Here is a 24,239-nt window from a genome sequence, read left to right as displayed (position 1 = left end):
AGAAGCGATCAGTGGACGCGGTATTAGGTTCACTGCGTACCTGGTTTCAGTTCTATGATGTTCCAGACCTAATTTCTATAAATGGGGGCGAGAGTTTGATAATTATTTTCTGAGAGAAGGAATGGAACTGTTGGAGATTCATTGGCACTATAATATACTCGGACATCCTAAGAGCAGGAGTGGGATCAAGAGGCTCCATAACACTCACTTGCGAGTGTATAACATGAATAAGGGGTTAGAACCAGACGAAGCGATGCTAAGGGTGGTTGCGTCATACAATACAGTTGTTAAAGACGACATACCGGTCGACCCATGCGGTCACTGGATTCTACCCTTTTGAAATCCTTTTTTTTTCTTCTGGGGCGTCGCAGAAACTTCAGAGGTACGGCTACTGAAGAAGACATCGTTAACAATGCCATAGTTCTGAGGAAGTTGTGGGAGAATGTTCAGGGGCTCATTAAGAGGGAAAAGTCCAGGTGTGTGTTGTGATAGAATCTGAATTTACGTGATATAATAAGAGAAAGTGGTGACTAATAGGAAAAATGAGTTACTACGGTATGAAGGTCCATTTTGGGTAATTGTCCTTAGACAACATAATGTCACAATTGAAAGTTTACGGGAACCAAGAAAACGGAGGATAGTCCATGTTCAGCAATTGAAAATTCCTATCATGTTGACACCGGAGGGGCCTGGAGGGTCATCTCCCCCTCATAGTATGTAACTAAATTACGTATGTTTTTTATTATTTTTGAAAGTGTTTTTCTTTCTTAATTTTTTGTTGTTGTTTTCTGTGTGGAGGTATCACACATGTGTATAATCAGTGCTGGTAAAAGTAAATACAGTGGAAATGATAGTATTATGTTGATGTGTGAGAGGTTTTTTTTTTTTTTTTTTATTTAGGCAAAAGTATATTTGTTTTGTATTTTTAATATCACAATGAGCTGGGTTTATTTTTGTTTTTGTAATTATATATTTCATTTTACAATACTTGTCCTTTTTGTGAAGTTTGCGAGAATTGTTCGTAAACTGGTAGTGGGGAGTTGATGTATGATCACACCTGATATCTGTCATAGTACCTACATACTGTATATCTCTGTGTAAACATAGGCTAAAGGTATATATAGAAGATTATATAATAAGAGAGTATAAATCTGTATATACATTGGCATTGCGTGCATAATTTCTTGTCACGTTTTTCTTTTGTTTTTAGTTTCTTCACTTGACCTACCGTAATTTATATATATTCTTATATATGTATATACAAAATTTTACTTTCTCAACAATGTATAAGCAATAAACATTAGTTGTTGTGGAAAGTTATTGTTGAGAAATTAAAGGAAACTCATTATTTGTTTTGAACGAGTCATCTACGAATTCGGGCGTCATAATCACTCAAGCCTTTATACTTTACCGGGTTTGACGAACTGTCATTGTATATTTTGTTATTTATCCACATTACTGTAAGTATAGCGTTTAATTACAATGATTATACATGCGATGTATGTACTGAAACACTAAATTGTTTTTATTTACTTATCACTTACGCATTGTATGTTTATTTAGAATAGTTTAATGTTAATTTTAAATCACTTAGTTTTTGTTTTTCACAGTATAATATTCATAGATTGTACTTTATTTATTCATTCTAAAATTATATCCTTGTAATTATGATTATATTCTACTCCTATGATATTGATTTATATAGAATTAAGAAGAATCTTAGTTTAAAATATTGAATTTAGATTAACTAAGTAGGGTCTTGTGATTTATTTAGAATGTGTGTCTAAAGGATATATTCTGTTACAAAGTGTTTCTAATTAAGTATATGTTATAAATATTTGATAGTAATTTTGTAAATTTTAAATATACAATGATTATATGTTATGATTTCAGATCATGGCTGATGTAAGAGATATTTTAGATATTGAAAAACCCCAGGGTACTGAGGTTACCAAGGAAGCTATTGTAGGTGCTGAAAAAAAGAAAAAAGTTTTTGGCGCTCCAAAATCTGCTCCTAGAAGACCTGAAGGGATGGCCCGTGAGGTTTATGCATTGTTGTACAGTGATAAAAATGATGCACCACCGTTGTTTCCTACTGATGCAGGTCTGAAAACGTGTTTTATTATATAAATTCAATACCTCAATGTATAATGTCATGTAATATTGACAGTAGTACCACCACTCAATAGTCTATTTTATATTTTTGTTGATCGCTATGAATATGTTTTTAATATATGTTTAACTTGTCCAAAATCATACCGTATTTTGTCCAGTTGAGTTTTATTTATTTAAATGTCGAAAAACATGAAAACTAAAAATTAAAATGATTTTCAATCTAATGGTATCACATCCGTGATGAACCAAATGACGTTTACTATTATTCCAATGGACACAGTCCTCAAGATTTTGTTTACGGATAACATTATTACAGAAGGCGTTATTAGTACGAGTAGGAAATAATAACTTCACAATGTGAAATGCATAGAATTAATTTATTTTTTAACAGAATTAGGGATGGTTTCTTTGATAGGTGCCCTGATACACTTGTAGTGGTGGGGCATTAGCTTGGAAATAATACTGGTTTCAACTATTCATTGGTACATCACTCCACCTCTTAACATACTAGAGTGAACAACAAGAAAACGATAAGTTTTATAAGGATTAAGCTGAAATTAATTTTGTAAAAGGTTGATAGTTATAGTGTAAAAAACTTTACAATTAAAAAAATAATTTATTAGTCTATTAGAAAGGAAAGGCTTGTCATACTAAATTTGACTTCTCTTAAAAATAAGAAAATAATTGACTTTTACCTAACAAATGAAGCGTTCAGTGCATGGACATAAGAGTAACTGAGGAGCAAACAGCCATGATTAATAACAAAGAAAATCAAATTTTTCTGACTGTTCTTAAAGAATAAACCTCAATATCTTTTGGTGCAACCGTTCCATTGATATAACTATTTCTTATAAAATGGTATACTCCAATTAATAATTAGTCTATATTTTAAATGCGATGTAATTAATTTATATTTCTCCTTTTAGTGCGATTGTGTCTTTTGTTCCTCAGCTTCAAATTTACTCAATCCTTGACAGACATTTGCATCACAATAAGGTCATTGTCTCATTTATAAATTTATCTGTGATTCATCAAAATAAGTCACGATTTGTGGTGGGAGGAGGGTAAGAACAAACCGAAGCCCCTCCTCCGCAAGATGGCTTTTAAAAATCATATATTCGAGTTCCATGTTATTGCACATTATATTCCATTGAGTAACATGTTTTAATACAATTCACGATATATGGAATAATACACTGGAATTTAACATTGAAAAAATTACTTTTTATGCTCTTTTTTGGCTCAATTGAACAATTTTTATTATTGTTGTATAAAAGTGCTTACTGTACAATTGTATGTTACTATTTATTTTACTTATTATAAGTTTGTTCCAACTTCCACTTTTAAATGTCAAAAATTGTCAGGAGCATAATACAGATTTTGAAATGGAAAAACCATACAGCACATGCTTTTGACAGTTTTTGATTGTCAAAAGTGGTTTTTGGAACAGGCCTTATGTTTTACCTTATCAAAGTTATAGTTTAGAATAAAAAAATATGAGATAAGGGAAAGCATTGTTTACCATGTCAATAGTTGAATTAAATGTGAAAAAAAGCCTTGGGTAGCTGTGAGAAATTCTCTAGAATAAGCTTAGTTATAAAGAGCATTCATTGTATCTGTCTTTAACTTGGATTCCCACTCTCCAATCCTTCATAGAGTACTTAGGAATTTAACTTTGATTCAAACAATTTTAAATAACCTCTCCATGTACTAATAATATAAATTTATTGGAATTGGAAATTTATTGTTGAAACTACCGGATACTCATGTCTTGCTAGTATATATCAAAAACAACTGGTTTACTCTCAGTATGAGTTACTGACTACCGTTGGAAGTGTTCATAAATTATCTATTTTATATTAGAGGTTAATAGTTATCAACTATATCTCACCACACTGACATTACCTCCTCATAATGTAAGTACTTGTGTAGCTTTGTTATAAACATGTCCTCTTAGTAATATTTTTCAAGAGATAAAAACAAACACATTTTACTACAACGGCTAAAATATAATTGTAAAAAGTCAGCCAACTTTGGATCTTAGGTTGCTATAGATATGAGAGATCCATCTCAAATAAAACTATTAATTTATAACAACGATGAGTGAAGTGATTAAAACATCGTTGATGCTATCATATTTGTATTTTTAAGTTTTAATCTCCTTTAGTATGATTAAAAAATAGCTACAACCCCCTTTAGTTGCATATTAGTTTTCCTGAACAGATAGTTATAACTTCTTTTTTAATTTGATGTAAGAGAAGCTACAACCACCTGTGTATAGTTATACATTTTTTTTATAAGTCTGAGAAGGGGCACTCTTCACTTTGTTAGTTGTTAGTCAACTTAAAAATGGCAATGCTTAAGCATGTAAGAGAAAGAAGGACTACAGTGAAAGATGAAGATGAATGAAAAGTTTTGAATAGATGGAAGGTGTTGATGCACTTTGAAACAGGAAATATAGATTTTTTGGCATCAAAAGTTCTTCACATACCGATGAAACTTGTGGAAAATCACTTTCTCCAAGACAATACATGGAAATATTTTGTATGTTATTCTGCTGATCCAGGCTTTCAGAATAGAGATTAACAGAAGATAGAAGTAGCTGCTTGAGTGGATTTCTCTTTACTGATCATATGACAAGTAGTTAGTAGGACAGGAATGATCACCCTTTTCTAGTGATTTCAAAAATGTTATTTGAAATATTCCTGGTATACAACTTCCTGGCACTTAAATAAGAACAGAATTTTATACTTCACTCAATATTGAATGCAATTTTACTTCCCAGTCTTTTAATTTCATTTTTTGTTGTATGTCCTTTTTACATCAGTTTTCTTCTTAAGTTTAGTTTTCATCTTTTGAAGCAATTAGGTTATTTGTGAAACATTGACTTTGGTCCCTGTAGACTCAGGATAAATTTTGCACAAGTATTTCCATGCTGCTTCTTTTTCCATAAATAATTTTAGCTGTAGCTTGAATTTCTCCGATGAAACCAGGTTTTCTGGCACTAATCATGCAAACAAAACTCGGTCTGAACATTTCTTCTCAACTACCTCTACATCTGCATAAAGATTATTAACAAAAACAAAGGGAATATAGACTGGGGGAAAGGATTGATACCTTCGAACATGAAAGGTAGTTACTATTACTAGGCAGTTGTATCTGCTTATAATTATACCTACAATTTTTCTGGATATCACTCTGTTTGAGGTAGTGACAACAAAGAGCATTAGTTTTTGTTTAATCACACAAATTTGAGTTATAGTATATACACTGTTGTATCAACTGTATAGATCCTGCATTTTAATAACTTCATTTAATATCAACAAATTATTCATTGAGCAGACATTAAAAGATACAGAATGAATTTTTTAATATATTGATTAAAATACATATTATTACTATATACTGATACAAGGTGTCTGGGAAAATTTTTGAATTTTCACCTGCATGGTCTGGGGTAAATTTGAGATATTTGTCTCACTGATTGGTTATTAATTAGTTATTTTTTAAACTATTTGGGAGAAATCCGTCATAGTGGCACTGTATTTCCATTTCACAGATATTCTGTTTGAGAATAGATTTCCTTTCCTCTTTATCAACGTAATATGTATCTGTGTCACTTTATTTTGTGTATAGTCTTTTTCACGAACTTTGATTTGCTCCCAGGTATTCGTGTAATCGTTCTCATTATCTATGTCAAACATAGGTTATCTTTCTCCATTTTAAGTACTAGTTCTAGGAGTTGGTTTGGCACTCCATCATTACTGACACCAAATACTAGTTTAGGGAATGCTAAAATGTTCTTAGATTTATACATTTTTTTTTTTTTTACTTTCTCTTACCTTTTGCAATCATGAAAAATATATAAAAGTCCTAAAATGTAATGGAGAATAATGAAAAACACTTAAATGAAAGGTCTGTTCTAACATGTGTTTGAATTGAAAACTAGTAGGTGTATGCATTGTGCATTTTTCCATTTAATTAGTCTGATTAATGTTTTCAACTATAATTCAAACACAATGTTCTAAGAAATTTTCAGATATATCACTTTATCATTTTACTAACGATATTAACATACTTGTTTCATATGTATTAAGTTTTGTATTATATTTTAATTTTTACCTAATATATGAGTTAAATGAATATTGGAGGTTTTCTTTTATATACTCCAGATTAACCGGAGATATCTCATTCCTAACTAGTTCTAAACCTTCAAGTATCTTACCATCAGAATTGAATCTTTCTTGGTACAAATTACTTTAATAGTATTATATTTTAGCACACAATTAAATGGAATTGGGAAAGAGTACTTTTTATTTTTTACTGTTACATAAATTATGTCTTTCTGAAAAGCTTTGGTTATCGAATCAATATCTAATTTGATTTTTTTCTGATTTGTGCTATAGGAACCTTCACCACTGCTATAAATACTTCATTTTGTTTTATCTTTCTTTACACAGTAAAATGCTAATTTACTCTTCTTCCTGTTCTTGACTAGTTATGATGCTTGCCTCATGCTAACAACCTATTAAACATATATATATAAATTTTCTTATTCAGCTCATCACCCAGCTACCACACATTTATTATCATCCATTATTTTTTCTATATCACTTATTTTTCAAATTACTTTCAATTCAGTGTTAAGTTTTTTTTCCTCTCAGTATGTTTTCTTTTACTGTATTTATGCAATTAATTCAAACCTACAACTGTTAGTTCACAATTTCATTCCTTTCCAATAATTCACTTGTTTGCCTATCCTTAAATACCATCTGAGACAGAAAACTTATTTTCTGTTTTAGCAGCTGTGATTCTGGGGTCAGGAAATTCTCCTGAGAGCAAACCCAGCCTCTATAATGTTGGTACGTGATCCGTAAATAGATTAAGGGAAAAACCTTGCAGTTGGGTGTGGATGCTAGCAATACATACGTTTTTTTTTACCCTTCGATATGCATATCCTTGTATATATAGGTTTAGAAACTATACTTCTTTATCAAATACTAAAGATCACAAGTTCTTTAATGAGCTACAGTGGTTCTGGTTTTTTTCATCTACTTTTAAAAATTATTAATGTCAACAAGAAAATTGGCCAAGAAATTCTTTATGTGATCCTCATGCTATTAAAAATCATTTTGGGGTTTTCTAGCTCTAGCTACTATTCAGTTAGGAGTATTTAATTTTGGTGGCAGTTGTGAAATTTCCTGTTAGCAGTTAATGAAATAGTTGTTGGCTGGTGATGTTATAGTTTTACTTATTTCTGAATCCTTTGGTATTTTAGTATAGTATGTTTTTTAGGCCAAGGCTATAAAAATATGAAAGCAAATCTTGGGATGAAAAAAGTACGTCCTTGGAAATGGATGCCCTTTACTAATCCTGCTCGTACAGATAATGCTGTTTTTCATCATTGGAGAAGAGTTTGTGATGAAGCAAAAGAATATCCTTTTGCTCGTTTCAATAAGGTGAGAATTTCCTGGTAATAGTAATATCCCTTTACTTGTCAACCTAATAAAATTATATATATGTATATATAGTTGACCGTAAAAATTGATATATAAGAAGATGGTCAAGGTTGCGGTCAAAAGAGAAACAAAAATAGTTTACAACTATTTATTTGCCGACGTTTCACCCCACTTTGCAGGGCTAAAAAGAAACAAAAAAAAAAAGAAGAAAACTGCGAATATTACTACAATAAGGTAATTTAAGCTAGGATAAATATTATGTAAAAATAAAGTGATTAGAAATTACATATAAATAAAAGGAAGGAAGACATAAAATAGTATCAGTATAAAATAAACTTGAATAAATAATGATAAGAATAAAAATAAGTAACAATGGCAAGAGTAAAATTTTTTTTAAAATACGTAAAATATACAGTTAAAAAAGTACAGGAGATGTACATAAAACAAAAACAATACGGGGAAGAAAGAAGAAAGAAAAAAAAAAGTAGAGATTAAATAAACGTCTTGAAAGAATAATTATAAATAAAAAAATAATAATGATATTAAAATGATAATAAATGAGCAAAGAACAAGTGAGGACAACCTACTTGTTCAAAGCGAACGGTTGAACAGAAGGCAACAATGAAGTGGAAGTGGGGAGGAGGTACCCAGCCGTTTAACGGCTATATTTCTATTTCAAATACGTCACGTATACAGGAAGTAGTCATAAAGATATGACGAAAAATGAAAAATGATAAGAGAAAGATACAGAAATATGATAATAATAATAACTATAATAATTTTTAATTTAGGAATAACTAAGTAAAATTAGAATGACACATATCGTTACTAATAATACGAGATTATACTGAAGAAAATATAGTAGGGTAGTTAATACAATATAGGATATAATAACAATGATTGTAAAAGAAGTAACTAATAATAAGTAAAAGTAAATAAAGAGTAGTATTAAAAAAATACAAAGAAATAAGTAAGAAAAATAATTAAACAATGATAACAACTGTAATATTTATATATATCGTGAAATAATCATTTATCTACACTTATAATAGTAATAGTTAAGATAACAGGAGTAACATGAATAATATAAAGTGAAATAAGGTAATTTAAAAATCGGAAGTGAAAGTTTACAAAATAAAATAAAAATATATATAAAAGTACAAGGTGAGATGTAAAAAGAAGTACATAAAAAGATTAAAAATAAGTAATAAAGTATAGAAATAAGTGAAAAAATGTGATGGAATGTTAACCTTATAGGTGATGATAATGATAAGTGAAATAAGTTAATAGAAATAAGTGAAATAAAAGTTGAGTGAAAAGTGAGTTGTGGGAAGTTGTAGATAATTTATGTTGAGATATATGTGATTTTCTCAGCACCCCCACCATCAATAAATTAATATTGACAAAAATCTCATACGCTGTTGCCTTTCCTTATCCGATCCCCAATACCAAAACACAAACATTCACCGTATTAAGACTATCTTGCTTTCAAATGATTTTCCACTTCACATCATAAACAAACTTTTAAACTCTTACATCAACCGTTGTACGCCTACACAAAATTGATAAAAACTGTATCTCGCATACATACAGCCATATATTAAACTTAATTAAGACTAAATAATTTTACACTCATTTTATTATCATCACCAAACATTTTTCTTTTATACTTTTGTTTTTTCACCAGTTTGTTATCTCTTTATCTCTTATATTATCTATCGCTACATTTACTTATATTTATTCATCTATGTTTTATTAACTTTCACATTTACTTTGTTTTGTTTTTTGTAAATTTTTATTTCACATGTTTCTATTAACTTATTTCACTTATCATTATCATCACCTATAAGGTTAACATTCCATCACATTTTTTCACTTATTTCTATACTTTATTACTTATTTTTAATCTTTTTATGTACTTCTTTTTACATCTCACCTTGTACTTTTATATATATTTTTATTTTATTTTGTAAACTTTCACTTCCGATTTTTAAATTACCTTATTTCACTTTATATTATTCATGTTACTCCTGTTATCTTAACTATTACTATTATAAGTGTAGATAAATGATTATTTCACGATATATATAAATACTACAGTTGTTATCATTGTTTAATTATTTTTCTTACTTATTTCTTTGTATTTTTTTAATACTACTCTTTATTTACTTTTACTTATTATTAGTTACTTCTTTTACAATCATTGTTATTATATCCTATATTGTATTAACTACCCTACTATATTTTCTTCAGTATAATCTCGTATTATTAGTAACGATATGTGTCATTCTAATTTTACTTAGTTATTCCTAAATTAAAAATTATTATAGTTATTATTATTATCATATTTCTGTATCTTTCTCTTATCATTTTTCATTTTTCGTCATATCTTTATGACTACTTCCTGTATACGTGACGTATTTGAAATAGAAATATAGCCGTTAAACGGCTGGGTACCTCCTCCCCACTTCCACTTCATTGTTGCCTTCTGTTCAACCGTTCGCTTTGAACAAGTAGGTTGTCCTCACTTGTTCTTTGCTCATTTATTATCATTTTAATATCATTATTATTTTTTTATTTATAATTATTCTTTCAAGACGTTTATTTAATCTCTACTTTTTTTTTTCTTTCTTCTTTCTTCCCCGTATTGTTTTTGTTTTATGTACATCTCCTGTACTTTTTTAACTGTATATTTTACGTATTTTAAAAAAAATTTTACTCTTGCCATTGTTACTTATTTTTATTCTTATCATTATTTATTCAAGTTTATTTTATACTGATACTATTTTATGTCTTCCTTCCTTTTATTTATATGTAATTTCTTATCACTTTATTTTTACATAATATTTATCCTAATTTAAAATACCTTATTGTATCTTATTGTTGTAATATTCTCAGTTTTCTTCTTTTTTTTTTTGTATCTTTTTTGCCCTGATGAAGCCCTGCAAATTTAATCAGATTCCAATTTTAAAAAATGAAGCTGCTGATGAATTGTGATAATTATAGGGGAATATCATTTCCAATATGTTCTAAAATATTTATGCTAATCTCACTATTCAGATCAAAGAATCTGCTGAGGGAATTATTGAAACGTATCAATGTGGTTTTAAATAAAATTATTTAATCATTGGTCAAATATTTTTCTTATATCCATATTTGAGTAAAATTAGAATACAATGATGGAGTTCATCAGTTTTATGTCAATTTCATAAAAGCATATGGTGTAGTTGAAGAGGTCCAGCCCATACTTGTGATTTGAAATTGAAATGTGGCTGCATAAAACCGGGATGACTAGTGGTGAATGTTGCAAGAGGTCATGTCGCTATGGGGGACATAGTGCCACATATGCAAGTGAATGGGTTTATGATTCTATTGATTGCCCGAAGTAGTATAATATACTGCTTGAGCTAATAATACCAAAAATGGTTAGTTAATCTTGTAAGGATTTTGTAGGTATTTATTGTCTTGTCTATATTTTTAATCAGTAACAAGGACTTTTTATTGCTATTATAATGAATTTTTGTAAAATCCTGTGCCCTATTTTGCATTTATTTCAAAATAGAACCTTGATGAATTAATGTTATTGGTTAATTAAAAAGTAAAGTAATTTGTTTTCATAAAGCTTATGTTAATTATTTTTATGAAATAAGAAATTATTAATATGTAGTTTGTTTTCCATTTTGCTATAGTACTTTTATAATCTCATTCTATCATTTTTTTTGTTTTTGTTTTGATTGAATAATAATGAGATTAACATGAATAATGCTTTAAATGATTCAAATGATAAGGTTATATATTTTGATGTATTCATTTTGTAAAATGTTTCAATTTATTTTTATTTCTAAAACTTTGTATTGAATAAGTATTTCCTATTTAATTTATGATTATTTTAAACCAGTATATAACTAGGGACTCTAATTTAGATTTTATATTATATTGTTAATCTCATTCAGTTGTTGGTCGTTGAAATTGATATTAAATGGATCTGTAATAAATAGGTAATAATTGTTTACATATTTCATTGAATTGATGTTGGTTTACTAAGGAACTATAATCATGTTTTAAACAAATGAAACTGAATAGGGAAGCTAAAAAGGGTTTGACCTTTGAATCCTAAATGTACTGTGGGGAGTGGATGATGAAGGACTATCCATCCTTGAGAGGAGACCAAAGCGACATGTGAAATACGTCTGTTCAGGGTGGACTGAAGTAGTGAAGACTCATTAGGTGCTGAAATCATTGGGTTATAACATTTCTTCCATATCTTATTAGAAAAGTTAATTTTTTATTAATGTATAAAGAAGTCCTTCTCCCTCCCCCAAATATATTCAGTATATATATATTCTTTTCTTATTGACATTGCCTTCTTTTTTTTCTTCCATTCCATTTTTTTGTGTTATCCCTTTTTTACTGAGATCTGCTACCAATTTTGTTTTCCTCCAAATTTGGATGTTTACAAATTCCTTCTTTTGTCAAAGGTTTTCAACTATCAGTTGATCTGTTATGCTAAGGTATGGAGACAAAAACAATTCTGTTAGGTTAAAAAGTTGCACCTATTTTTGATAAAACGTTTTTTTTTTCAATTTCATACTCTTCATTATTTCATATACAATGATAATACTCTGATTTACATACATGCTCTGAAATAATGCTACTAATATTTTTTACAAGTTGGTTTCCTGCTTAATTTTAGCATCCAAAGTTATTATTAAAGGGAGTAGTAACAAAACTGTTTCTTAGCCAGATTTATAAGTGAGCATTGGAAAAATTTTGTAATGTGTAAATTATCTAACTAATAATTTTAGTTTAGATATTGTAGGAAATTGGGAAAATCTGTTCGGGTGCGTATGTGTGTGTTGCCATTAAAAATTGTGGAAATCAAAAACATTGGAAATCAGAACGAGATTAGAGATTTTCTTGATTTTTAATCCTTACTCTTTTTTTTTTAGAAAGTTCAAATACCACTCTACACAGATGCAGAGTATAATCTTCATCTACAACATGATAGTTGGACTCAAGAAGAAACTGACCATCTCTTTGACTTGGCTCGTCGATTCGATTTGAGGTTTGTTGTTATGGCTGACAGATGGGATCGTTCAAAGTTTGAGCAAAGATCAATTGAAGATTTGAAGGAGCGATATTATTCAATTGTCACTTCTCTCTCGAAGGTGATTTTAGTATTTATTTTATAATTTAATTATGGCATTGCATAGAATATAAGATAAACCTTTTTGGAGAAAAAAAATTATATTTTTTACTATAGATTTGTGAAATATCAATAGTAAGAAATCACAGTTCTTTTAAATAAATTACATTTTGAAATCAATCTCGCAGATATTTTAATTTATTACTGATTCCTTTGACTGATCCCAACTAAAAATATCACTATTAATCAATATATTTAACTAACTTTAATTTCTGTTACCGCTTAAAATTAATTTCTGTTACCTCTTTGAACCAAAAATTATGATTCAACCTGTTTTATTGAATAAAATTAATATTTACTGTATTTTTTTTTCATAAGTGTTAAAAGCTATCATGATCTATTAAATTTTTAAATTTTATTTAGCTCAAAACAGGACCAGGGTATCCTCCAGAAGCCAAAAATTACTATTTTGATGCAGAACATGAAAGAAGGAGGAAAGAACAACTTGAAAGACTTTATAGCAGAACTAAAGAACAAGTAACTTTAAACATTGAAAAATTATATATTATGTAGTAGATAACCCAGTTATATCTTAAGTTTTTTAATTCTGAAACTTGAAATAAATATTATGATTTGTATGAAATGTTTTAAATCTATTATAAAATATACTGTTTGATATAAGTATATGTTGATATTAGCTCAATCAATAAAAATACAATTACTAATTATGAAATTTTGAATTTTGAAGGTGGAAGAAGAAATGATGCTTCAAAATGAATTACGGAAAATAGAAGCTAGAAAAAAAGAAAGAGACAGGAAGACACAGGATCTTCAAAAACTGATATCTGCTGCTGACAGCCAAACCGAACAAAAGAAAACAGAAAGAAAATTTACCAGGAAAAAATTGCCCCCTCAGACCAGGCCAAAAGTGGATAATTTGGTAATGTGCAACATTTTTAATTTTTAAAAAATAGTACTGATTTTCAATGCTTTTTGAATCTAATTCAAATCTGGATTTGACACTTTAAATTTTCTCTTAAGAGAAATTAGTGGATTTTGTCAGGATGGTAACCATGGTTTGACAGAAACTTCATGGATCCATTCAATCATTATAGTCAGAAGTCAATTTTTTTAAATTAGAAAAATCATTAAAAAATATTTGAAAATATACTTGCCTTTTCTTCTCTTTACACTATACAAAATATGTTATTTTTCTTTTCTTTAATTAACTGCTTACATCATTGATTTAATTTTAGTTGTTATTTTGAACAACTAATAATGTATTGTTTATGAATATTTAAAGAATATTCTTAGTTCAATATATTCATTTATGTATGTGTGTGTGTGTGTGTGTGTGTTTTTATATGAGAAGATGGTTGGGGTTAAGTTTAACTTTCTTTTTTCTTCACTGACTGCACCCCCATCTTCTCATAAAAAATCAACAGTCAGCAATTAACTCATCATTATCATTTTATATTGGTTATTCAGTTAAATCAATGTTTCTTCAGAATAGTTTATATAAAATTTTTATTTTCTAGTCAGGAGAACTCTCTGGCATCAAGTTTCCTGACATGAAAGGTAGTGGCGTAACATTAAGATCCCAGAGAATGAAATTACCTGCTAACATTGGTCAGAAGAAAACTAAGGCTATTGAACAATTGTTGAATGAGTTTAATATTGGTAAAAGAATATTTCCACTTAATTGTATTTGTTATAATTAATGCGCTCGGTCATAAAACATGGTAACTGAAATTTGATATATTTTCAATATTTTTGTCATCACCAGCTTTTTCAAGGCTGATTTCATAAATTTTCAATATTATGAATTTCATTTACAAAACACCTGGTATAAATGCCCTGCTGAATGCAGATGATCTAATACTGTGGACCACCAGTACTGATTTACCAGGACTTGAAAACTGCTTAAACTGAGTTTTGAGCAACATCCATCAATGGGCAGAGGAAAATCAGGTCCCAACCAAACATTCCCTTACCATATAGCTCTGCCAAATGAACGATTGAGGTGAATAAAATACTCGTAATTGGACAGAGGCACGAGAGAGCTGCAGAATTTAAATCACGGGCACCCTTGTTAGTGGAACCGATACCAAGGAACCTGCCGAGAAGACAGAGTGTAGACTGTCCATGATTTTCTGTCAAAACGTCTATTGAAGATTGGTGTTTATGAGAGCCCACTCTGCAAGCTTTGCCAGCTCGAAGAATTGACATCAGTACATCTAGAAACTTGTCCATTATTACAAGATGTAAGAACTAGTTTCACTGAAGAAAAGACAAAACAGTAAATTATATTGGGCTGTGCGAGCATGGATGGCCGAAGTGCCTCATATTTTGGCGTAACAAAATAAAATAAATAAATAAATTGTTGAAAGAATCTTTAGGAAATATGTTTTAGGAGAATGATGTTAATGTTAAATTATGGTAGGTGACTCCTGGGCCCTGTCTCATAATAAAGTACAAACTAATACTATTAGTCTTGTAGATTTATCTTAATTCAATTACACAGATTTGTACAATAGTAACATGTACTTTAGTATTTTTTAATTCCTGTAATATCACTAACTGTCATCCCTATCATGAAAAAAAATAAGTATTAGTATCATTACCACACTAATTTCTACACTTGTACTTTGGACTAATACTATTAGCTTTTATTATGAAACAGGGCCCTGGTTGAAGGTAAAACATTTTAATATTGTTAAAGTTTCAATGTCAGTTATCATGTTTTAAAACTGAAGACCTCAATTTAAGTTGATAGAATGTACTTAATATTTGGTTAATGAAAATCTTGTCCAAGGATATTTACTTTGTATTCATCAAGAATTAATTCTGTTAAGAATTTTTAGTCAATTAGTTGTATCCACACTCAATTAATTAATTATTTAACTAGGTTGTTAGTCATTTGTGAACAGCTTTAGGTTGCTGTAGGTGTAATTAACTGTTCCTATTGTCGTATAATAATGAAGCTTTTATTCTGTACAAGTATCATTTAAATCATAGGACATTTTAAAAAGAATAAGTACTATTTCGCCATTATTTGTATTATTACTTGTATACTTTATTCAATTGGCAAAAAAAAAAATTAATTGTTAGGTTTTCATATTTAATTTAATTATTATTTTATTTTTATAGATAATAATCCAGTTCCTACAGAAGAGATTTGTCAGCATTTTAATGAGCTAAGAAGTGATCTTTTGTTACTACATGAGCTGAAAATAGCCATGTCTAATTGTGAATTTGAATTGCAATCTCTGCGTCATCAATATGAAGCAGCTGACCCAGGAAAGGTATTTATTGTTTCTCCTCTAAACTTGTTTCTTTTTACAACAATTTCATTTGTAAACGAAACTATTTGTGTAAGTTCAGAAGAAATGATATCACACTAACATATTAACTTCCTGTCTTTGAGAATTCCTGTTCAAATGGTGCAAATTGGTTAGAGTTTGAATTACAGTCCAATCTCGATAATTCAAATAATATGGTACCAAAAAGATGTTGGATTATCAAATATCCATGGCTATTTAGGGCTCTATTTAAATGCAAAATATAGAATTAACATGTTAATGTACCACTACAACATAACTCATAGTTATTGTTCTTAACTTAGGATGCCAACTACAATTTACCTTGTAGTTTTTATTTATTTTTTACTTGCCATATTTACTAATTTCATCATTGCTACCCAACTATTGGAAATAAATAAAAAAAACCTAGCACTCAACATATCAAGGACAAAACAATACAAAGCTTAATTTGTTTTATTTAAACTTCTTTATTATGAAAATATATTAACCATTATAGGGATTGTTTAACAGTGTTAATGCCATGTATATTGATTAAAATTTAAATATTTTTTAATTAGGCAGTAAAGAGATTTAATTACATTATTTAATGTGTATTTTTGTGAGAAGTATCAATTATCAATTTGTAATAATTGTAACTAGTAATTTTTGTTTGATTTTTTTAACTTTAATTTTGCTTATATCGAAGGACTGTTTTGTTTTTAATTTGTTCTATATTTTATTTTTTGGAAGGTTTCTTTTTGATGTTAAATTATGTTTTTATTTCTATGCGCTTAACAAATAAATGTTTACCACCTCAGCCATCATTATATCATGGAATCATTATTCACCTTAAAAAATAATCAATCCTAATAATTTTTTTTGTTCAAAGTGCAAACTCTTTTAGACATGTACATGGATATCAATATTTATAAATTATTGTTGAAATAATTAACCATTGTATAACAATTTGGTGTTTTTCTAAATTTCAGTGTCCATTAAATAACTCAGTAAAAGTTCTTATCTCAATCTAAAGTCTATCTGTATTAACAATTGATATTTGCAGTTAATAAGTAAAAATAGTTGTGAAAAATAGATAATTATTATTAATTAATGTGAAAAATAGATAAGTATTATTAATTAATGTGAAAAATAGATAAGTATTATTAATTAATGAATGCTTAGTGAGGTAAAAAGTATTATAGATATTTTTTAAATTGGCACAGAAGCACAAAATCAAAAAGTATTATAGATTCGAAATGGTTAGAGAAAATTTAAGAAAAGTATGGAAAAGTCAGAGCTTTTCTTCAGCAACTTCGCTTGACACCTTGTGTTTAGTCCATTGAACAAATGGACAAAATACTACTGTTAAATTATATTACAAATAAAATATCAAACTATACTTTTTTTAAAATATCAAACTGTATTTTTTTTAAGTATCTATACAAAACTGTCTCAACTTTGAATTATTATTATTATTGGCGCAACAGACCATGGAGTTCCAAGGTCTCACACGATGTACTTAGGAAATATTTGTTTCATGATGTTGTTTTCATAGGGTGGGTTCGTCACTCCCACGCCTATTTTTGTGGGTGCCACCCATTGGCTAACGGGCCTCCCAAATGCCCAGGGGGATGCTGTGAGTGAGTATTGTATAATTATTTGCTTGAAAAAATCCTGAATAGGACTTGAACTCGTAAGCTTTGGGTTGGCAGACAGGTGGGTTACCATGCTGCTACTGTCATCCCCAATTTATTTGTTTGTACTGGTGAAAATTATATATTTTTCTCTATTATAAACAACTTTTTTCTGTCACACATCATCAAATCTTTCTGTAGTGAATAATTGTATTTTCATCAGACACAGTATATGTTGAATCCAGGCTTTTATGTTGAAAATATTCTGTATGTCTCTATTCCAGATTTTCTGGTTATTGTTTCCTGGGCTAACAAGATGGTATGAACGTGGAATCACCAATTTTAATGAAACTTTTTTTTGTTGAAAATAGGTTGAACAATATCAAACATGGATCCATACGCCTTTGTGTGTATTAGTGGTTCACTGAACTAGGCTTTTTTCCAATGAACACTCCTCCACCTATAATATGACATGATATAATAAAATTTTAAAATATATAATTTTTGTCATAAAAATTAATATGCAGTTTTTTATTTTTTTATAAAGATAATAATCTGACATTCATTACTATTTATTGTTAACCAATATTTCGCCCTACTTGGCAGGGCTGATAAGAACGATGTTGGTAGCAGAACTTCATTCTTATCAGCCCTGACGAAGACCTGCCAAGTGGGGCCAAACGTTTATTAACAATAAATAGTTTTCTTTTATTATTTTAATACCTTTATTGACCGCCACCTGAACTATCTTCCTCCAATCTAGATATTTTTAGTCCATGCCACTGTTTTAGTGTTGGAATGTATGAGGGTAAATCAATGATAAACATTAATATTGCTTTATATGCAGTTCAGAGCTAGATGATGCAGTGGTAGGTTGATGGTAGGAGCTGTGATGGTTGGTTCCTACCACCATCAATATGGAGAGTTTTAAGGTGTCACCTTAGCAATCTCAAGTCAAATTTGAATCCTGCTTGGGCAGGTTGAACTTTATTTCATAGCTGACCCAAGGAATGAATCACAACTGTTCCACTCTGGTTAGAGAATTGGTTGGTAACCTACAAGTTAACCCTTTTCTTTCCTACCAACTGGCTATTTCTGGTAAATAGGGTGTCAGAAACAGTATGAATGAGAAGAAGATGGTTGGGGGTGCGGTCAATGAAACACAAATAAGTATGACTAACTTATTTTAATGTGCCGACGTTTCGGCTAGAGTTTCTAGCCTTCTTCAGGGCTGCTCGCTGAAAAGTTGAGCACCTAATCAGAAACAGTATGGTCATATGCATGAGATTTGCGTATGCAACTGCTGCTTATAAAACTTCTATTTATTGATTATTTATTACATGCTTATGGGTTTCATTTACATAGGGCAATGATTCCCAACCCATAGTCTGGGGATTGAGGACCAAGCCAAAAATTGAACCAATTGTGGCTCACTCCCTCTCCTTTGTCCCCAAAAAGTGAAGTCCCACCTGGAAAATAAGGTTACTTAAAAGTGCATTTTAAGTTACTTTTATTATGCATTTACCTATGAAAATCTTTCAGCTAGCGCCCCAAAATCAGCAAATATAATCAGATAGATAAGATATGAAAATAGTTCTAGAATAGGATATATATTGTTATATCATCTCTAAAATATATGTTGTAAGACCCTCCTAAGGCTCTTCCAGCCCACATATGGCCTGTGATGGGGATTGTCCAAGCCCTTAAAAGAATAAGGTGGAGGAGAATGATTCATAAGGAGTGAAAAGTCAAAGTGCATGTGAGCCGTTTACTGACAACTCGCTCAATTTTTTTATGGACTAGGAATATCCAGGTTCCTAAATCAGTGGCAGAATGGTGGTAATCCTGCAAGAGACTACACATTGAAAATATGGTTAACGCTAATTAAAATTCTTACTTAATTATATGACTATGATGTTTGCTGAATAGAACAAACTAGAAATTACTGATTAATTATCTGTGATTATCGATAAGTTACTGTTTTATTTTTGAGGATTGAAATGAATGTCCAATACTTCTCATGCTTAATTAGTTTTTTTTTTCAGACATTGGTGATTCCGAAGGGCTTATTTACTGAGGTATCATCTACTCCTGCTACTACTAGTGTTGCGAGTACAGTGAATCAAAAAACTGATGCTGATGTCGCTGTCCCATCAACTTCACAACAGTGTTCTATAATGTTATAGAAGTTACTATATTTTTCAAATGTTAAATATTAAGTAGAAGATTCCACATAACAATCCAACTTTTAGCTAACAAAACTAACCCATTTTCTAAGTATGGAAATACTTATAGAAATTTTGAATTAACCCATTAATGCCCTTAACTATTGCATGTTTTATCTTTCTTTTAATATTACGAAATAATGGACATCACACAAAAAAATTAAGTTAAATTAAAGTGTAAAATATTTTCTTATAATCATAACTTGTTGGTTCTTAAATTAAATCTGAAATAGAAAAAAAAAAAACATAGCACACAATATTCTACTCCACTTTTCTTACTCATGGTTCTGAAGATGGATTTGCAGTTTTAATATGCAAACCTTTTTTCTTCTGCACTGTCCACTAAAGGCTAAGTTTCAGTCCAGGAAATTTTTTAGACTCTCCAGACTGACTTGTTAAATAAGTTAGTACAATATTTTGTCTAATTCAAGTTATCCAGTAATGTGTGTTTTTCCATTTGCAAGCCATGAATTCAGTATACAAAAGTCTAATAATCAATGTAATGATGTCCAAATTGAATAAAATATTTTAGGTGAGATTTCCTATATCAAAAATAAAAGGATTTTTAATCTAGATCTGATTATTTTCCAATTTAGTTATTTTCTGGAAAGGTTAGAAGAACTCAACAAAATAATCAATAAAATGCTTGTTCTAAGAACTTAGGTTGTTCGTCAATGTATTTTTAAACCTCAAATGTTTTTAACCAAACATATTTAACAACTGATAATAAATGTTGATATGATAAGAGGAGCTATTAAAAAAATTGGATTCTTTTATAATGGTCTTTGTGATTCGATAGGGTTTTCTAAGACCTTGAAAAATGGTGCTAAATTTCTGTTACTGGGTGGTAACTGTGGTTGTTAATGGGTTAGTTCTCTCAATTTTATTCATGGTATTGTTTCCAAATCCTAAGTATGTGTTTTAATGAGCCAAAGTATAGTAACAATATACCATGAAATCAAAATTATGTGAAACCTTTTTTTAATACAATATTAGTTTTTATTAATATTATGCTGTGTGATTTTTAATTATGATGATCTCATAGATTTCTTTTTGATTTTTTAAATTAAATGAAAATTATTATTTTGTACCATATGTAATTAATGTACATTATATTTTCAATTGTTTTATTGTATAATACCTGTATCAAGTTGATTACTTTTGATAAATATATTATTTGTATTAATTTTGATATTGTGTTCACCAGCACCCCCTAAAAAGAAATTCACTATTTTATTTTTAGTTATTATAATGCGTGCAATCCACATATGCTGCATGTAAATGCCAGTATATAAGAACCACATATTTCATTCTAAGGACATTGAAGGACTATGACTAACAGTGTTGACAAATGATAAACTACTTATTGTTTTATTGAATTGTCTTCTTCCTTCTCCAAACATTGCCCTCCCTTATTGGACTCAAAATTCTTACTAAAATGCTTTTTTTAAAGATCAAAACCTATTTTAGCATGCATTAATGATTACTCAGGCTTCTTTACCGTAGGTTAAGACTGGATGGGTCAGTCTTATCTGCATAACTGATTTATAATAACCTTCGTTTTATTACCCAACTAGATTACTATTTCTGAACAGGTTTATAATTCCCGAATAGCCAATAAATCCTTTTGTTCATCTCTTGTAGGATCCTCTTCTTTCAATGCCTGATATGATTTGGGCTGTTTATTCAATTATCTAGCATTGTCAATAAGAAACAACAAGTGAAGAATAGACGAGACAGTTGTATGAACATGTTAATGGGCTCAAGTCAGTTCTGATTCACATGACTAAATTTGGAATTTCAGTTTATAACTATCATATATCCACACATCAGAAACTAATCTATAAGGAATGATTACTAAATTCAAATGCATCCTGATAACTATTAAATAGTGGTTTAGTATTACTTGAATTTTTTCAGTTGAAAATGGATCATGACAAGGAGGCCCAGGAGAACCTTTAATTCAATTTCATGCCAATCTGTAAAGATTGTAAATAAACACATATCTTCTCTCACATACTCAAACTCATGTTTCTGCAGTTGAATTTTTGATCTCCTTTACTCAATTATTTTATGCATTCCTCTTTCACCTCATTATTTGTTCAACCTTATGATTGAACAACAGTGGTGTGGAGGAGGATTTTTATTTGTTTTCTTTGTAACCTTAATTTTGTATTTAAAATTTGTGGTGCTGGGAAATATCATACATTTGCCTTTGATTAGCCTTTTCTAGAGCTAGAAGTATTTCTGTATGCATGTAGACCTGTATGGGCCCTAGTTTCCTAATGAAGTCATCCTGGCCATCATTGACCAGCTCGTGACTGCCAGCTACACTACCACTTTGCCCATCTGGTCTAATCATATTGTTTCAGATCTTTTTTCTTTTCCCCATCAGTGCTTGGTTCATAACTCTCCTAGGAAGGCTGTTCCACCATCCTTTGCAAATGATCAGCACAAGAAATCCTCACAGAGTTCATAAGTTTCCCTAGTTCATTACTCTTCAAGTTCATAACTATCCCTAATATTTTTACACTTCTTGGTAGCCTTTGTATTCTTATTTATTGTTTTCATTTACAAAAAAATTAATTACACCATAATTACTCCTCATAGCAGCTAAGATTCTCTTTTCTGTATCTTGGGAGGAGTTATTGTTGGTATCTACTAAAGACATTAGATACAGCAAGCCCTGAATTGTTTCAAATGTATATCTCTGAATTTCAGTAAATTTAGCACATATCTCAGCCTCTGTAATCGTGTTCTTTGTTTTTGTTTTGTTTTGTTTATCGCCAGCCCCATTATTTTTTTAGATCACTACAAAGCTTTAAAGCCATCTTATATGTCTAACTCAGATACACTGATTATAACAATACCATTAGATCAGCATAGAACAGATGCTGCATGTCTTTATTAAAAATGTGTTGGTTTGTTTTCTTATGAGGATCCCATATCATTTTCTCTTGGGTTATTAAATAGAAGGAATTCTGTTCGATTTTCACTTTTTCTTTAGGGTGTGTAATGTCTTTTTTTCAAAACTTAACCCTATGCTTAACTTTCAATTTGGTGGTGCTGGGAATTATTATTCAGAGCTCCTTCATCCATAAAGAGGTATCTTAACAGAACTATTGAGCATCTTATAACCATTAGCAGTAGATCACCTTATGGGTCTATAAGTTCCTCTGTTGACATACATATGGATGTTTGTCTTCATTCTTATTATGTGCTCTGCTAATATAAATCTTGTATGCTAAGCTTCTAATTACCTCAGGACTCCCACATCAATACCTCCAACTTTTGTCAGTTAACCCATCCATTACAGAGATATCAGCTTAACTGGACCCACAGCATGAAGGTGATAGTTTAGGATTGAGAAGAGGCTGTGTCAGATATATCACTTCCCAGTCTTGTCTTTTTAAATAGCTCTCCTTCATTGCCTTTGATTCAGATAAATAAAGGTTGACTCCTTCCATAAATGCTTCAAATATAACTTTTTGCATTTTGAAGGATACTGCTTTACTACATATTTTAGATTCTGAAAGTCTTCTTCTCTTGTTTTCTTTGCAATGTTCATATCATTATTTTATTGTTTATGGGACATATTAAAAAGTCTTTGAACATTATTGACCATTGTTTATTTTAAAATTAATTAATGGTATTGAGAAGAATAAAAAGTTGATAAAAGTATTTTTATTATTTATTAAAATTATACAACTGTATAAAAAAATAAAATAAGTAAATGTGATAGATCCCAGCTGGTTGGCGATCAAGGTCACCATATATTCTGGGATCATGCTTACATCTGTCATTGGAGGAGCCCAACATCATTGTCTACCGATATCTGTCACCTGTCATCTGATACCAACTTCAATATATTGTAACTTCCCTAATTTATTTATTTAAAATAATTCCTTTATAGCTTGGTGAATTCTTTTTTATCTACAGTTCGACTACGACTTGATATAGAAAGAGTGTACATATTCCACATGGCATCCATTTTATATATATTTTCTTTTTTATTACAATTCAATCTTTTATATTTCATCTATCATTTGACTCTGATTTCGGGCTATTTTATTGTTATGTAATTTTTTTCTTTCTAAGTGCATATATGTATGTTTGATATATATATATACATATATACATACACACACACACACACACACACACACACACACACACACATATATATATATATTACAATTTAACCCTAATTTATTCATTTTTTTTCCATCATATTTATTGTACTTATTGTGGCTATTGTTATTAATAACAATATAAATAATTGTGATTCACTAGTTGTAAGTATGCTGTGTATAAGGCAGTCCAATGAAGTTGGGCAGTACATTTTTTTATAATAAAGT

The 24,239-nt window shown here is 29.7% G+C and overlaps 1 protein-coding gene across 1 annotated transcript; it reads left to right on the top strand.

The window, feature by feature from the left end:
• The first annotated feature begins 1,330 nt into the window (after positions 1-1,330).
• Positions 1,331-20,126, top strand: DMAP1 (DNA methyltransferase 1 associated protein 1). The gene is made up of 9 exons (XM_014427068.2): positions 1,331-1,460; positions 1,894-2,104; positions 7,411-7,574; positions 12,524-12,742; positions 13,144-13,257; positions 13,469-13,660; positions 14,259-14,400; positions 15,871-16,025; positions 19,702-20,126. The coding sequence occupies exons 2-9, from the start codon at positions 1,897-1,899 to the stop codon at positions 19,840-19,842; spliced, it is 1,335 nt and encodes a 444-aa protein (XP_014282554.1). The 5' UTR covers positions 1,331-1,460; positions 1,894-1,896; the 3' UTR covers positions 19,843-20,126.
• The last annotated feature ends 4,113 nt before the right edge of the window (positions 20,127-24,239 follow it).

Source organism: Halyomorpha halys, unplaced genomic scaffold (assembly GCF_000696795.3).
Source record: "Halyomorpha halys isolate HHAL.00 unplaced genomic scaffold, Hhal_1.1 Scaffold617.1, whole genome shotgun sequence".
Lineage (NCBI taxonomy): Eukaryota > Metazoa > Arthropoda > Insecta > Hemiptera > Pentatomidae > Halyomorpha > Halyomorpha halys.
The sequence above is the reverse complement of the archived record's forward strand: the minus strand, read 5'-3'. Positions and strand labels throughout refer to the sequence as shown.